We start from the raw sequence: 15,000 nt of genomic DNA on the forward strand, positions 1-15,000 counted from the left end.
CCCCACCTCTCTCTCTCTCTCTCTCTCTCTCTCTCTCTCTCTCTCTCTCTCTCTCGATAAGCAGTCTTTGGTAATGGCAGGACGATCAATGACACACACTTCACCCAAATTTGCCACAGACTTCAGCCCTTTTGCAGCTTACTTCAAGTAGCTTAATGGCGGTATAAGACAAGGCCACGACTCTACAGGCTTTCCATGGCACTTCTTCGTGACTAACACCACATTCTGTCGTTAATATCTTGCTACAGCTCAGCATTCATGACGGAGATAGCAATTTTAGGCCAAATAAAAAGAGTATATCCATCAGAGTCAGTTCACGATAGTCAGGTCAGAATCCCTAACCAGGTCATAAACAGGAGAGCATAATGGGTCAGGTCAAAGGTCATTTCTAGTTCAAATCATGGCAAAAATATGTCAAGATCAGGTCAAATAAAGAGTAGGTCAGGTCAAATAAAAAGTAGGTCAGGTTCGATTCTTCTAGTTCAGATGAAAAGAAATGTGGGCATGGGAGCAGGTCCGGTGAAGGCTCAGGTCATGTCAGGTGAGGTGAAGAGGGTCAATCCACCATTAGCCTGGAGGGAAAAGGCGGAAGGAGAAGGAAAGGTGAGGTAAAAAATGGAGGGAAGGAGGAGACAGCCAGGCCCATCCCCAGATCCCCGTCCTGTCGTAAAACATTCCTCTCTATATCCATTCTTCTGTCTCTCCTTCACGTCTCTCCTGTAGCCTATTTTCCTTCCTCTTTTCCTTCAGTTTCATGTCTCCCTTTCATGCCCTTCTTCATTCCTTTATCATTTTTCCTTCCTCTTTTCCTCCTTTCTCATGTCATTCCTTCAATTCTCCCTTCCTTCCATTTTCCTGGCTTTCCTCCACGTCCTTCTTCATTCCTTTACTTTCCTTCCTCTTTTCCTTCATGTCTCTCCTTCAGATCTGCCTTCCTTCCTTCCTCCTTTCTTTCCATCATGTCTCTATCCTTCCCTTCGTTCCCTCTGTCTCTTTTTCATGTCTTTTTTCCTTCCTTTATCATATTTTCCTTCCTAGTTCACTTTCTCTGTCCTAATTTATTTCCATTTTCTTCCCACACTTCATTCCTTCTCCTTATTTTCATCATCATCATCATCATCATCATAAGAGTAATAATAATAATGATGATAAATTTTTCTCACATACTCAAAATCTTCACCATATTAACACACCTCTTTCCAAAACACTTTTCCCCGAAAAGATGTTTACAATAATTTCTCCTCCACTCCCCTCATTTCCTCCTCCTCCTCCTTCCTACTTAATTCCCCTCCCCATCTTCTGCCTCCCCCCTCCCCCTCCTCCTCCCCCGACCTCTGCAGATACAAAAGATACAACAGGCACACTACAAGTGCGAGGGGGGGGAGGGGGAGGTGATCATGATGCCAAAAGTGAAATTGCCTCTCTCTCTCTCTCTCTCTCTCTCTCTCTCTCTCTCTCTCTCTCTCTCTCTCTCTCTCAAAAATATCATCTGACGGTATCGTGACTAAATTTATCAGGGAGGGTGTTACTGAAGGAAATCTATACTAAATAACTCGAGAGAGAGAGAGAGAGAGAGAGAGAGAGAGAGAGAGAGAGAGAGAGAGAGAGAGAGAGAGTAGAGGAACCGGCCAACCTAGCCTCTATATGAACCTGACTAAGCTGAACAAAAACAAAAAACAATGAAAAAATAAAGAATGAAGGGTGGGAGCCAGTAAGAGGGAGGGGGGAGAGGGGAGGAGCAAGAGAAGACAAAAGGTAGGGGAGGAAGTGTAGGGGGGAGTAGGGGGGAGTGTAGGGGGAGGGCGTGTAAATGGGTGGGCAAGTATAAAAGGATGTGGAGAGGCGCGTGGTGCGTGGAGTGGTTGGGGTGGAGGGGAAGAAGCCTTGTAGGTGAAGCAGAGGTGGAAGTATACCGCAGTGGCAGGATGGTGGGATGGTGTTCACAGTGTCCATAGATCGAATCCCGTATTGATGGTGAGAAGCAGTATGGAACAGTTATCGAAATCTCTTTGAGGTATAAAAAAATGGGTATAATGATGATGATGATGATAAACGTGATGTGTCCATAAGAGGGGAAGAGAAGATGAGAGACGTACCGTACAATGAATATGTAGGCAGGAAATTAAATATCTATGTGTTAAAGAACATATGTTCCTACTATAATGATGATGATGATGATGATGATGATAACGATGATGAAGATGACGATGATGATGATGATGATGATGATGATGGCGCGGTTATAGCTAGTGTTTGTGGGCCGACCGTCACCCAACCGCCTCGGAAATTCACCAACACAGCCCAGCCACCACGTTCAAGATACCGTAACACTTTCTCTTCAGCGATTTATATTACACATCAAACCTTAATTTCCTCTGGTACGCTATTTACCTCTCTCTAAGATCGATACAGTTTGAGATAGTTACATCGAAGATAATAGTAAGGTGTAACAGAGAATAAATCATTTAGGAAAAGGTGCTACGAAGCCTCCAACCAACTAGATTACGGCTCTGTGTTAAAGGGAGATATTTTTTCCTTCTTAGAGTTTACGTAAATACTTGTAGTGTCCCTGGGGAGGTGGGGATGAAGGGGGAAGGGGAGGAGGAAGGGGTAAGGGTGGAAATGAGTCTCTTTCTCTTATTATCCTCTCTCTCTCTCTCTCTCTCTCTCTCTCTCTCTCTCTCTCTCTCTCTCTACCACGCTGCCAAACCACTCGGCATTACAAGACCTGCACTTTGCCACTAATCCACCCTTTTAACTCACTCCACTACAATTTAATAATTCCTAAAATTTATATTCAAGCAAAAATATAAAATTCATGCGACGCTACACCAGAGAGGAGAGGAGGGAAAGGAAAGGAGAGGAGAGGAGAGGAGAGAAAAGGAGTGGATAGGAGAGCAGAGGAGAGGAGTGATGGTGAAGAAAGGAAAGGCTGAGGAAGGGGACAAAGAAAGTAGGGGGGGGGAAACAGGTGGACAATAATAATAATAATAATAATAATAATAATAATAATAAAAGACAAAAGGCGGTAAGAGGAAATATGGAAAGTGGAGAGGCGAGGAGGAGGTAAGAAGGAGGAGAAGGAAGGAAGGACAGGAGGTCTGAGGAGGTGGCGGAGGAGGAGGAGAGAGGAGAGGGAAGGAAGTGGGAGGAGAGGAGGGGAGACTGAAGGATAAAGTGACCGCCTGGGCTTCATTTCCGTGCTGCTATTCAACAAGGCCTCAGTGTCAACATTACCCCCCCCCCCTTCACCTCCCTTGTGTTACCTCTCTCTCTCTCTCTCTCTCTCTCTCTCTCTCTCTCTCTCTCTCTCTCTCTCTCTCTCTCTATTTCCTCTACCTCTGCCTCCATAACTCTTCACTACTCCTCCTAACTTTACCCCTTCCCCTCCTCTTCCTTCGCCTCCCCCTCCCTCGTTTCCCTCAATCTCACTCCCATTTTCCCCTCGGATGTGACTGCGGGAAGAGAGAGAGAGAGAGAGAGAGAGAGAGAGAGAGTCGTGGTTGTTAGGCGGTAGACTGCTAACCATAAGATCGCGAGTTCGATCCCCTCCAGAATAAACACAACCAAACACTTCCTTAACACTATAACACTTCCCTTCTTTAACACCAATAGATATTTTTCATTTCATTACAATAAATGTATTAATGTTTGGCACTAGTTCACAACCTGGTAACACAGAGGTAAACCATAACAGGTTTCTCAACACAATTCTAATGGGGCAGGGTGGCTCAGTGGTAAAGCCCCTGACTCGTGACCAAAGATCTAGTTCGCGCCTTGCCAAGGCAGCTGCCCTGCTGGGAGAGATAGCGCTCTCCTGACACCTGGCGGGGTTATGATATTATAATCTATCTAGGTCTAGCTCGGGTAATTCATTTACCCATATTAAAAACTAAACAAAACAAAAAATCTAAAAAGCTTGACAACACTGGAAAAAAAGATAATTAAAATAAACGATAACAAGCTTAACAACTGGAATAAATGCCAACAATAGGTTTGACATAAATAATAAACATAACACTGACATACATAATAAAAAGCTTATAATCTGTGCAATAATGACAATAAACTCGAAATACATAAGCTGGATAATACTAGAATAAATGATAGTACACCAGATTAAACGATAAAAAGCTTGGCAACACTGAAATAAGTAATAGTAAGCTGTAATAAATGGTAAATAAACATGACACACTGAAATATGGGAGTATAAGCATGGCATCACCAGTAGAAAAAAAAACACACACACACTACTACTGTAAATGGGACAACAATTAAAAAAAAAGTCTTATTAACACTAATGTAAACGGAGAAACAAATAAAAAGTCTTATCAACACTACTGTAAATGGGGAAACACTGTAGTAAAAAAGTCTCATCAACTAGCTAAATGGGGAAATACTCAGGTAGTCTGATCAACACTACTGTAAATGGAGCAACACATAAGTAAAAGAAATCTTATAACACTACTTTAAATGGGACAAGACTTAAATGAAAACAGCCTAATCGTCTTACCAACACAACAGTAAATAGGGCAACACTTAAATGAATAGCCTTACCTATATTATAGTAAAAGTCTTGGCAAAACTGGAGTAGATAACAGACGAATTATCCCACCAACATCATTACTAACTGATTTAGCACATCTTAGTTTGTTATCGCTACCTCCAGACGATTTTACTCATCATGGAAATGCCTACCATGCTCAAGGGTGTTAATGAAGCCTATATCTAACCCCTCCAGCTCGAGAAAGCTATTAAAAACTAGATAAAATCGCCTAACTGAACCCAGTAACAATTAAGCAAACATAGATCATCAACGTGAAGAGTTAACCTTTCAGTCCGATGACGGGGTATTTTAAATTTCATTGATACCACCAGACGATTTTTTTTTTTTTTTCCGGGAGAGATTTACAGAACTAGTAGGGAAGAAATGGGGACTGTATTCAACCCCTCCATTTCGAAAACTTTCTCCAAAGATTAAATAAAGTCTAGAAATGGCAAGAATGAAGTGAAAACTGGATCGGTGCGAATCAAAACACTGGGAAGAGAACCTAATAATGTAATTATTAACGTACTTATAGAGGCTTCTAGCGGCTATTCGGGGGGTGATAAATAAAAAGGACGGGAAAGCATGAAGGATAGACAACTATGAATGAAAATTAAAGACACTCAAATACGGAGTTAAAGGTGCATGAATGGATTTAAAGATACAACGTAAACACAGGACCTAAGGACAACGTAAACACTGGAACGCGTGAATGAATCTGGGTTTCATGGTATTTACGGAATAAAGAGCAACCTCCAAGGTCACCACTTACCGCATGGTGTGCAGTGGATATTGAAGACTTCTTGGGTGACACTCAGTTCAGCTAAAAATAATAAGAACCATAACACACTTAAAATTAAACCATGCGGATGACTCCTACGCTCCCACGGCGGCCATCTTCTCACTATTGCCATATTCAATATTGGTAGGACAGTTTCTATCAATTTTTTATGGTTATACTACATCAAATACTCTTAAAGTGAGTCAGTGGATGAGTAATTCTTCATGCGCAATACTGAAAAGCGAAAGCAAGATGTAATTAGCGTTGTGAAAGCCCAAAAGCGATGGATAGTTACAAAAAAACAAAAAAAATCCTACGCTATTTCCCACAGTGACATCATTATTACTTGAGCAAAATTTTAGTTTAACGATTTTCTCTGTCCAGGAATAAATAACACTTTGTCTATACTTAAGAACTCGTAATATAATGTTCGTAACAGGTTACGGGCAAATATTTTCCATTGTACGAGCTACTGGTCGCAAAATAATAAATCAAAATTACGATAACAGAGGTGTCTGGTATCGTTTCCCTGGATGTGTAGCGACAACAAAAATGATGCCAACTCGCTTCGATTGTAATGTATTCACCATTTTTATTATATCCAAATGTCATCATACTTATGCACAAGTATTTCACACAAAGGCATTATTATCGTCTAAAGTTATCCAGAGTAACTATATTTGCACATACTAATGAAAGGCTTAATACAAGGTAATTTTTAATGCCCCTGCGTAGTGTTATCCCTCAAAATATTACCATGCGAGCTATTTCCCCACCTACCACGAGATTCCGTGACTTCTTTTTGGTGGCATACAAGGTTTCGTAGCACTTCCTTCTTGGCGATTTGTTTTGCATATTACACCTAACAATCTCTTTCGTGTTACTGATATTGTTTTAATACCGACAGCGTGCATTAGTAAAATACACGGGAATTATTGGGTTCCAATGAGCAGAATAAATCACCGAGGAAGAGGTGTTACGAAACCTTAAAGCCACTTCTAATGCGACTCGCAACTATGGTGGTTACATGTATAAGAAGCAAGCCTATGACCTCCAGTCTTTCAAAGGCAGTGTGCCCAGGCACCTCAAAATGAACAGGTCTTGAATTTGGCTCTGTGTTATCTTGTTTTTGCCTTTTCATGAAGGAAATAATCTTACGAGTGTCTGGCCTTTGGTTCCTTCTTCCTTGTATTTGAAAAAAAAAAAAAAAAAAAATCTAAAGAGACCCAACAGCTGTTGTCCTGATCACGTCATCAAAAACTTGAGCACAAAGTTCAAGGACTGTACTACTGAGACCATGAACTGTGGTGCACATGAGACGGTATATAACCTGTTGTAGCACACTGAGCTTCCCTACCAACTCGATGTAGAACTACCTGCATAACTGTTTCATTCAACTGACGACTCAACACACGAATTACGATAATAGATCTCCTGTAATATTCTCTAACACTACTGATGGATGACAGTGAAATAGCTCATATATGTATAGCAGATGAAGCGCTCTTTGGAATATAAGGCGAATATACTGAGTGTGTATTCATTCACCTATAACCACAGAGGATATCTTATAACTTGATCTAGTGGTTTCTGATTCCATTGATGCAGCAATTGAGCATCATATTAGCCTAGTAATAATTCACCTTACTGATATTGCACACACACAAAACAGTCCATCAAAAGGGGGCCTATCACAAAATAAGAGCAACTGAACCAGGAATATTGGCATTTTTATTAACACTGTCAGGTTCTTGTGATTCACTCTCGGTTGCTGGAAATCATTGGGCATTAGCAGAGAGAGAGAGAGAGAGAGAGAGAAGCGTCAAGCTTAAATATTAAAACGATTTAATATTAAAGTTTTATCAAGAACGACAACAAGACGGGATGGAGAGTGAGCGAGCATGTGGGGGCTGGGGGGGAAGTAGTGGGGGAAGAGGGGAAGTGGGGGTGGAAGAGGGGGTGACGGAGTGGATGAAAAGGTGGTGGGGTGGAGGGGAAGTAATGGGGGAGAAGGGGGAGTGGTGGGGACAGGGGAAGTGGTTCCGGATATTGTCTTCTGCATTTATATTTGTAGTCTTAAGTTGATGATGATGATGATGATAATGATGTTGATAAAGATGAGGAAGATAGTGATGATTTCAATGGACAAATTGATACGAAGTTCCCTTTTATTTGTGTTATATTTTTCATTTAGAAAAATCCTGCCCTCCATTTAAATAACTATAGAGTTAGGTTGATGATGATGATGATGATGATGATTTGTACGAACAAGTTTTTAATCAACAGAGGCAGATGTGTGGCTTCAGTGTGTGTGTGTGTGTGTGTGTGTGTGTGTGTGTGTAACCATCAAAGCAAGACAGACAGGAAATAACCTCTGACCCCCTTCAAGGAAATTTCATGTAACAGTGTGCACCAAAACGGTCTGTGTGCGTGTCTGTATGTACCTGTGAAAGCGTGTACGTTTGTGGGACGACGTGGCAGGAAGGTGTCGGAAAAGAAGGGAGAGGTGAGAAAGTGAGAAAGGAGGAGGGGAAATGTGAAAGAAGTTGCGACAGGTAAGGAAATAATGAGAGAAAAAGAGAGAGAGAGAGAGAGAGAGAGAGAGAGAGAGAGAGAGAAGGAGAGAGAGAGAGAGAGAGAAGGGGGGCAATAAAAGGTGTCAGTCGGTGGTCAGGTAAGGTGAGGCCAGGGCAGGAAAGGACCCTAGCAGACGACACTCTTCAATCTATATTTCTTTTTGTCTATAATTGTTTTGTTTTCAACTAACAAAAAAAAAAAAAAATCCCTACTTTTTTTCCAGCTCACTTCATGGCCAGGTGTAGCTGCACTGGGAGACTGATTTTGACTAGTAACCAAGGAGACTCACTTTCCTACAACAAAAGCTCGTCGAATTTCAAGCCACCACACATTAGTATTAAAGTTACAAGAGTGGCCCCGTTGTCAGATTTAAAAAAAAAGAAATACTATATGACCTCCATTCATCTAAACGCAATGGCTCCAGGCATACAGGAATGATGGATTCTTTAATCTGGTTCTCTTCTCGTCAGTTTTTCCTGGAGAGAATTGCTTTTTTAGACTTGCAGCCTTTGTTTCTTTCTTTTGCATATTAAAATGAACAGAATAAATGCTTAGGCTTGGTTGCGTTAGGTTAGGTTAGGTTAGGTTAGGTTGGGCTGGGTTAGGTTAGGTTTGGTTAGGTTGGGTTAGGTTGGGCTGGGTAGCGTTAGGTTTGGTTAGGTTGGGTTAGGTTGGGCTGGGTAGCGTTAGGTTAGGTTAGGCAGGGTTAGGTTAGGTTGTGTTAGGTTAGGACAGATTGGGTTAGGTTGGGTTAAGTTAGATCTGGTTAGGTTAGGTTAAGTTAGTTTCCTACCATCCCCATCATACCACGACCATCACTGGAGCATAGACTAAAATACCGTCACTGCATCCACCACCATCACCACCACCACCACCACTGAGAACACCATAATCAACACTTCTATTACCACAACCGTCATTAACTTTATTCTGTCCATCACATCACTATCATTATTCTTTATCACTATCACCACAACAACCTATACCATCACTGCTACCACCACCACTGCCACCACCACACCCACCCTGTATGCGGCAGTGTTATTGCTAATGAGACCACAGGTGTGTGCATATGCGTGTGTGTGTGTGTGTGTGTGTGTGTGTGTGTGTGTGTGTGTGTGTGTGTGTGTGTGTGTGTGTACCTGCACTAATGAAAACTGTACATCTGTGTTTTTATGGAGGTAGGATTCCCGGTAAGCCCCATGTGCATTTCCTTGACAGATATATATAGTAACGAAAAGAGGAAGTTAACACGAGATGGTTAGCTTTGGTTAGGTTGGCTAGGAGAAACACACATACACAAACAAATAAACATACACAAAAAGACGCACACATGGATAGACACACACACACACACACACACACACACACACATGAAACCACACAAACACATACATCCACACAAATACACATACGTGGACACATATAATGCATAAACACACTGAAACATTTTTAACGATTATAATCCCGCGCACACACACACACACACACACACACACACACACACACACACACATACTGAACAACACTGAACCCCACCCACAGAAACTTTAACTGCCTGAAAACTGAAGGCCTCCTACTGAAGTCTCTGAAGCTAAATGTATAATTATTAAAGCGGAAAGTTATATGTGTATTTAATTGCACAGGTAAACAATGATTAAGTGACGGAACTCTGTATTTAGGGCTGTAAAAATTAAGTGCTTGGAGGAGGAAGGCGAATGTGGAATGGCTTCGAATCATGGAAGGTTTGTGTGTGTGTGTGTGTGTGTGTGTGTGTGTGTGTGTGTGGAGAGAGAGAGAGAGAGAGAGAGAGCAAAGGTGGGGCAGACTCAGTAAGATGCTTAGCCAAGGTGCTCAACCCTATTACTAGGAAGATAGAAGAATGACAAGTCTAGTAATCCATACAAATTAATTAAAATAAATGTCCCCGCTTGGTACCGGGACTTGTGACTTACCGGTATTGGGATTGGGTTGGGGACCGGGGGTGGGGAGCAGTGGCAGGAACCCGGCCCCAGCAGATCCCACCGCTGACACCATGATCCAGGTTAGTAGGGACCTGAGGGGGAACAAACATCAGAGGTAAATGCAAGTTTTGATGGCTTTGTAGCACACACACACACACACACACACACACACACACACACACACACACACACACACACACACACCGAGCAAAACATTACACCCTCTGTTCTAAATTGCCAGTGGGTGTACTCTCTTACAAGAAAGTATTAAGACGCACCCTGCAAAATATATCAGCAAAGAAAATGTGGTCTGGAGCCAGTTAAGGTCACGCGACTGTGGTTCTCTGACATTAATGCCGCTATACACATTAACAAAATTACGCACCGACCACACCACGGCTGAGAAAAGGGTGTAGGTGTTGGTCCCTTCGAAGGCGTATGTCTGCTTTGAAGGTGTATATTATCGGCTTGGAAGGTGTATTATGTCTGCTCTGAAGGCATAATTATAATGTCTGCTTTGAAGGTATATAATGTCGGCTTTGAAGGAGTAGCGTATAAGCCAAAATAATAAGCAAATTCAACCTTTCAATACGACGACCCCAAACCAAAATTTTAAGTTGTTTTACCTTCTCAGTATGATGACGTTTTTAAAAGTTTTTCTCGATTTCTCCAGGCGAATTTGCTCAGTTTAAGGGACATATTTCAATTTGGTGAGGTTTATCGCACCCTCCACGAGCCCCTTCACTACAAGACGTCCTCCAAGACTTAAATATACTCCTCTGGTGGCAGTGTGAGTAAAGGGAAAATTGTGTCCTTGGAACGAATGGGTAAAATCGCTAAGGAGGAAGTGCTACGGAGTCAGCCAAGGTCACGAGAACTGCCCTTTGTGCTGCTGGGTGATAATTAATGTCATGTGGGTCACCTGAAACGAGAGAGAGAGAGAGAGAGAGAGAAATTAATAAAGCCTAGCGTGGTGTGACTCTCGTGTAAAATTAGGATAAAAAAAATTCGTCTACTATTCCTCTTCTTCCATTTCACACTTAGGGCATGTCCATCGCTCTCCTCCCTGACGCATCGTATCAAAGGGAATTATTTATGGGCAGAAAAACATACCAGGCCTCTCTCAGCTCAGGAATATTAGCCAGAAGAGGAAAATGGAACGCAGAAGAGGTGGAATATTAGGTTAACTTTTGTCTGTGACTGTATGGAAGAGGTGGTGTGGTGTGGTGTGGTGTGGTGTGGTGGAGTTTGATGTGGCGGGGGGTCTCTGTGGAACCGCCTTAGTCACGGGACAGGTCATAAGTTCTCCCCCCCCTTCCTCTCTCTCTCTCTCTCTCTCTCTCTCTCTCTCTCTCGTAGTCTGTTCCCTGAGCTACAAGTCTCCTACATACCAGAATAGATAGGAAAGGTATGTGGAAGGTATTAAGAATATATGGAGTGGAGGGGAAATTGTTGAGTGCTGTGAAGAGTATGTACGAGGGAGCTAGGGCTACGGTGCGAGTGGATGGTGAGCTGAGTGAGTTCTTTGATCTCAATGTGGGACTGAAACAGGGGTGTGTAATGTCTCCTTGGCTGTTTAATATATATATGGATGGGGTCGTAAAGGAGGTACAAGGTAGGGCAGTGGATGTGGGGGTGGCCTTAATGAATGAGGGTGAGATTTGGAAGCTTCCGGTGTTGCTGTTTGCTGATGATACAGTATTGTTGAGTGAAGATGAATGGGAGTTGCAAGGTTTGGTGAATGAATTTGGGACAGTGTGTAGGAGGAGGAAGCTGAAAGTTAATGTAAACAAAAGTAAAGTTATGGTGTTTGAGAGGAATGAAGTCACAGAGTGTGCAGTGAGGTTGGATGGTGAGGATATGGAGAATGTGAGTGCATTCAAGTACTTGGGTAGTGTGATGAGTAAGGATGGAACTTTGGGGGATGAAGTACGTGAAAGGGTACAGCAGGGAAGGAAGGTTGTTGGCACACTGAAAGCAGTGATGAGAAATAGGGAGGTGAGTATGGAAGTTAAGAAGTCACTGCATGATGGTATTGTGATCCCTACCCTGACGTATGGAAGCGAGGCGTGGACCTTGCAAGAGGGGAACAAGTCAAGAGTGAGAGCAGTGGAAATGAGTTACTTGAGAGGAGCATGTGGAGTGACATGGAGGGACAGGTTGACGAATGAAGAAGTGAAGGAACGTTGTGGGGTAGATGTGGATGTGGTTGAAAAGATTAGGAGAAATACACTGAGGTGGTTTGGACATGTGGAGAGGATGGAGAATGAAAGACTGACTAAGAGGGTGTATGTAGGTGAGGTGGAGGGAGGGAGAGGGAGGGGTAGACCGAGGATGAGGTGGAGGGATGGAGTTGAGAGGTATATGAGGGAGGGGGGGGTGAGTTGGGGGGAGGGGAGTCAAATGGTGGGTGACAGAGTGACTTGGAGGCGTTTTGTCTGCGGCCACCCTTTGCGGGATTAGGGCGTCGGGCTATAGATAGATAGATAGACTATCAACTACATGACAGTCACTAAGAAAGAATCACATTATGCTAAGTTCTAATCTTCTCCTAGAATACACAAGCATTAGTCGACGTTCCACCCAGGTCCCTTTTAGAATACGCACCTCCCCTCCCCCACCCCTCTTGTTCCTCCTCCTCCTCCTCCTCCTCCTCCTTCTCCTTCTCCTCCTCCTCCTCCTCCTCCTCCTCCTTCTCCTTCTCCTTCTTCTCCTCCTCCGTCTCCTCATCACCCACCCCCCGTCCCCAGCACTACTTCCATTACTCGTGTTGACACTGGATATATTTCTCTATTTTAATCTTGCTACTTCCAGACGATTTTACTCAGCTAAGGATTTACTTTGGGAACTGGGGGATTAGATACAGCCTTCACTAACCCCTTCACCACCAGAATACTCTCTTAAGCTAAACAAAATCGTCTGGTAAGGAGGAAGTGCAGAATGAAATTACTTCCTCGTGTTGACAATGAGTGTAAGACTTTGGCGGCCACCGACACGCGAGCAAGCAAGCAGTCAAGCCCTCACTACCCTACTTCCTTTGAAATGTGAGCTGAGGGACGAAAGTTGGCCTAGTATTTCACTTCTACTACTCATTTTCCTCTGTTATCCCCTCCTGCTAAACTGAGAGAGGCTTGGTGTGCATTTCTGTCCATTGGTGATTCACTTTGACCTGATGCGTCGACAGGAAAAGTCACGAACGCTCTCTGGGTGTGAAATGGATGGAGTGGAAGTGTAGCCTAACTTTTGTCATGGCCTGTACCCCGTTTCTCGCAACTGCACACACACCGACACGTAACAAAGAGAAAATAACGAGGAAGACATTAACCTCCTACCACTATGACTTCTCTCTCTCTCTCTCTCTCTCTCTCTCTCTCTCTCTCTCTGCCACTGAACGACGTGAAATAAGCCACAAAAGGACGAAAATCTTGGCTAAGTTAAGGTGAAGAGAGTACGAGTATAATAAGGCTTACGGTCTTGATGGGATACCACCTCCTGTTCCCAAGAAATGACCTCCAACTTAGGCAAACTCTCTCACTGCCTTCCCAAATATATCTTTCCGACTGCCTATGACCTCCAGTTGTTTAAAGAAAGTGTTCAGACATCTTGAAATGACTAGATCTACTGCAAATTTTGTCTTTTTTTTTCAGCTTTTATTGGAAAGGGTAAACTTTGAAGATCCTCAGCACAAAAAAATAAATAAATAAACAATAACAACAACAACAATGACAATAACAATAATGATAATAATGATAATAATAATAATAATAATAATAATAATAATAATAATAACAATAATAATAATAAACCACCCTAATTCATCGTTATTACAACAGCTTAACGCATTCACTGCACTACGCTACAAAGGCATAAGTAAGCTGTGTGGATCCCAAGTCACCTCTAGTTTATCAGCTTATGGGACGCTTTAAATCTCGCCTGATAAGAAAATTTACCCTAATTTGTAAGGGATTGGAAGGAGGCTTAGCGGGTGGCCTGAATTACGTGACCGCAAGTCTGTATTACGCATCACACTACGCTTGTCGCACTCTCCCACACCACACTCCTCCCACACCACACTCCTCCCACACCACACTCCTCCCACACCACACTCCTCCACTCCTCCCACACCGCAGGATCCCACACTATTAATTTTGTAGCCTATATTATTATTACACACGGTCTTTTATTATCACGCATTCTCTGCTTAAGATCACAGTACGCTTTCACTCCTCCGATGTCTCTTATTTCGTGGTCTCTAAGATCACGGTACTGTTTCACTCCTCCAATGTCTGTTATTTCGTGGTTTCTATCATCACACACACGGACTTTTGTCATAACACGGTCTCTATTAAAGATCACAGTACGCTTTCACTCCTACCGTTTCTATTATTTTGCAGTTTCTCTTATTACACTGTCCCTATACAACACCATACTATGCTTCTCAGATACCTGTTATTATGCACTTCCTACCGAACATCACAATTCGATTAAATGTGTTTGGGAAAGACACAGGAAAATAAACTCAAATTCCTCTAAAATTCGAACTTAACACAGTCCGAAACGCTGGAGAAATAAATGATAAAATACCCATATTCACCTGATATTATTTTTGTATTTTTGTTGCGGCTAGACAATTTTTACTCAGTTTGGGAAGGATATGTCACTGAAGGGGTTGTTTAAGTACACACACACACACACACACACACACACACACACACACACACCAATTTGAAAAATCCCCTCTGACGTATAACAAAACCATCCGGCGATATTAAGGAAAAAAAAAAAAACGTAGACAAGACACCTACATAATCTCAACATTTTAGGTGAGAGTAACCAGTCGACCTTCCTTGAGTCCCATTATGTCAGGAATAAACCTCAACTAGCCAGGGATCTAAACGCTTGAACCACATCTTACTGGAGAGTCTTAATCCACTCGGCCACAAGGCGTCCACTGAGTTTAATCATCAGCATAAAATTCGTCCAGTGTGGGTGTTTGAGTGACATCTGGTGGAGGTGGTGTGAGGCGATGTCGTAAAGTATGCATTAGAATATTACCTTGTCTATTGTGGCGCTGCTTTGACGAGACCAGGGAGAGGAAGAGGAAGGAGAGGAAGAGGGTAAGGGAGAGAAAG

At 42.7% G+C, this 15,000-nt stretch overlaps 1 protein-coding gene across 1 annotated transcript in view; it reads right to left on the bottom strand.

Annotated features, from left to right (window-relative positions):
* The window catches only part of LOC145407803 (uncharacterized), a 131,127-nt gene that overhangs the window by 112,602 nt on the left and 3,525 nt on the right, over window positions 1-15,000 (bottom strand). The window contains exons 2-4 of the mRNA XM_080278665.1: window positions 10,147-10,310; window positions 9,860-9,960; window positions 5,319-5,369 (exon numbers count right to left, since the gene is read on the bottom strand). Of these exons, the coding sequence (XP_080134791.1) occupies window positions 5,319-5,369; window positions 9,860-9,960; window positions 10,147-10,310 (316 nt within the window). The remainder of the gene's footprint in view (window positions 1-5,318; window positions 5,370-9,859; window positions 9,961-10,146; window positions 10,311-15,000) is intronic.

This window comes from Coenobita brevimanus, chromosome 8 (assembly GCF_032717465.1).
Source record: "Coenobita brevimanus isolate Jiangsu-jjx chromosome 8, ASM3271746v2, whole genome shotgun sequence".
Lineage (NCBI taxonomy): Eukaryota > Metazoa > Arthropoda > Malacostraca > Decapoda > Coenobitidae > Coenobita > Coenobita brevimanus.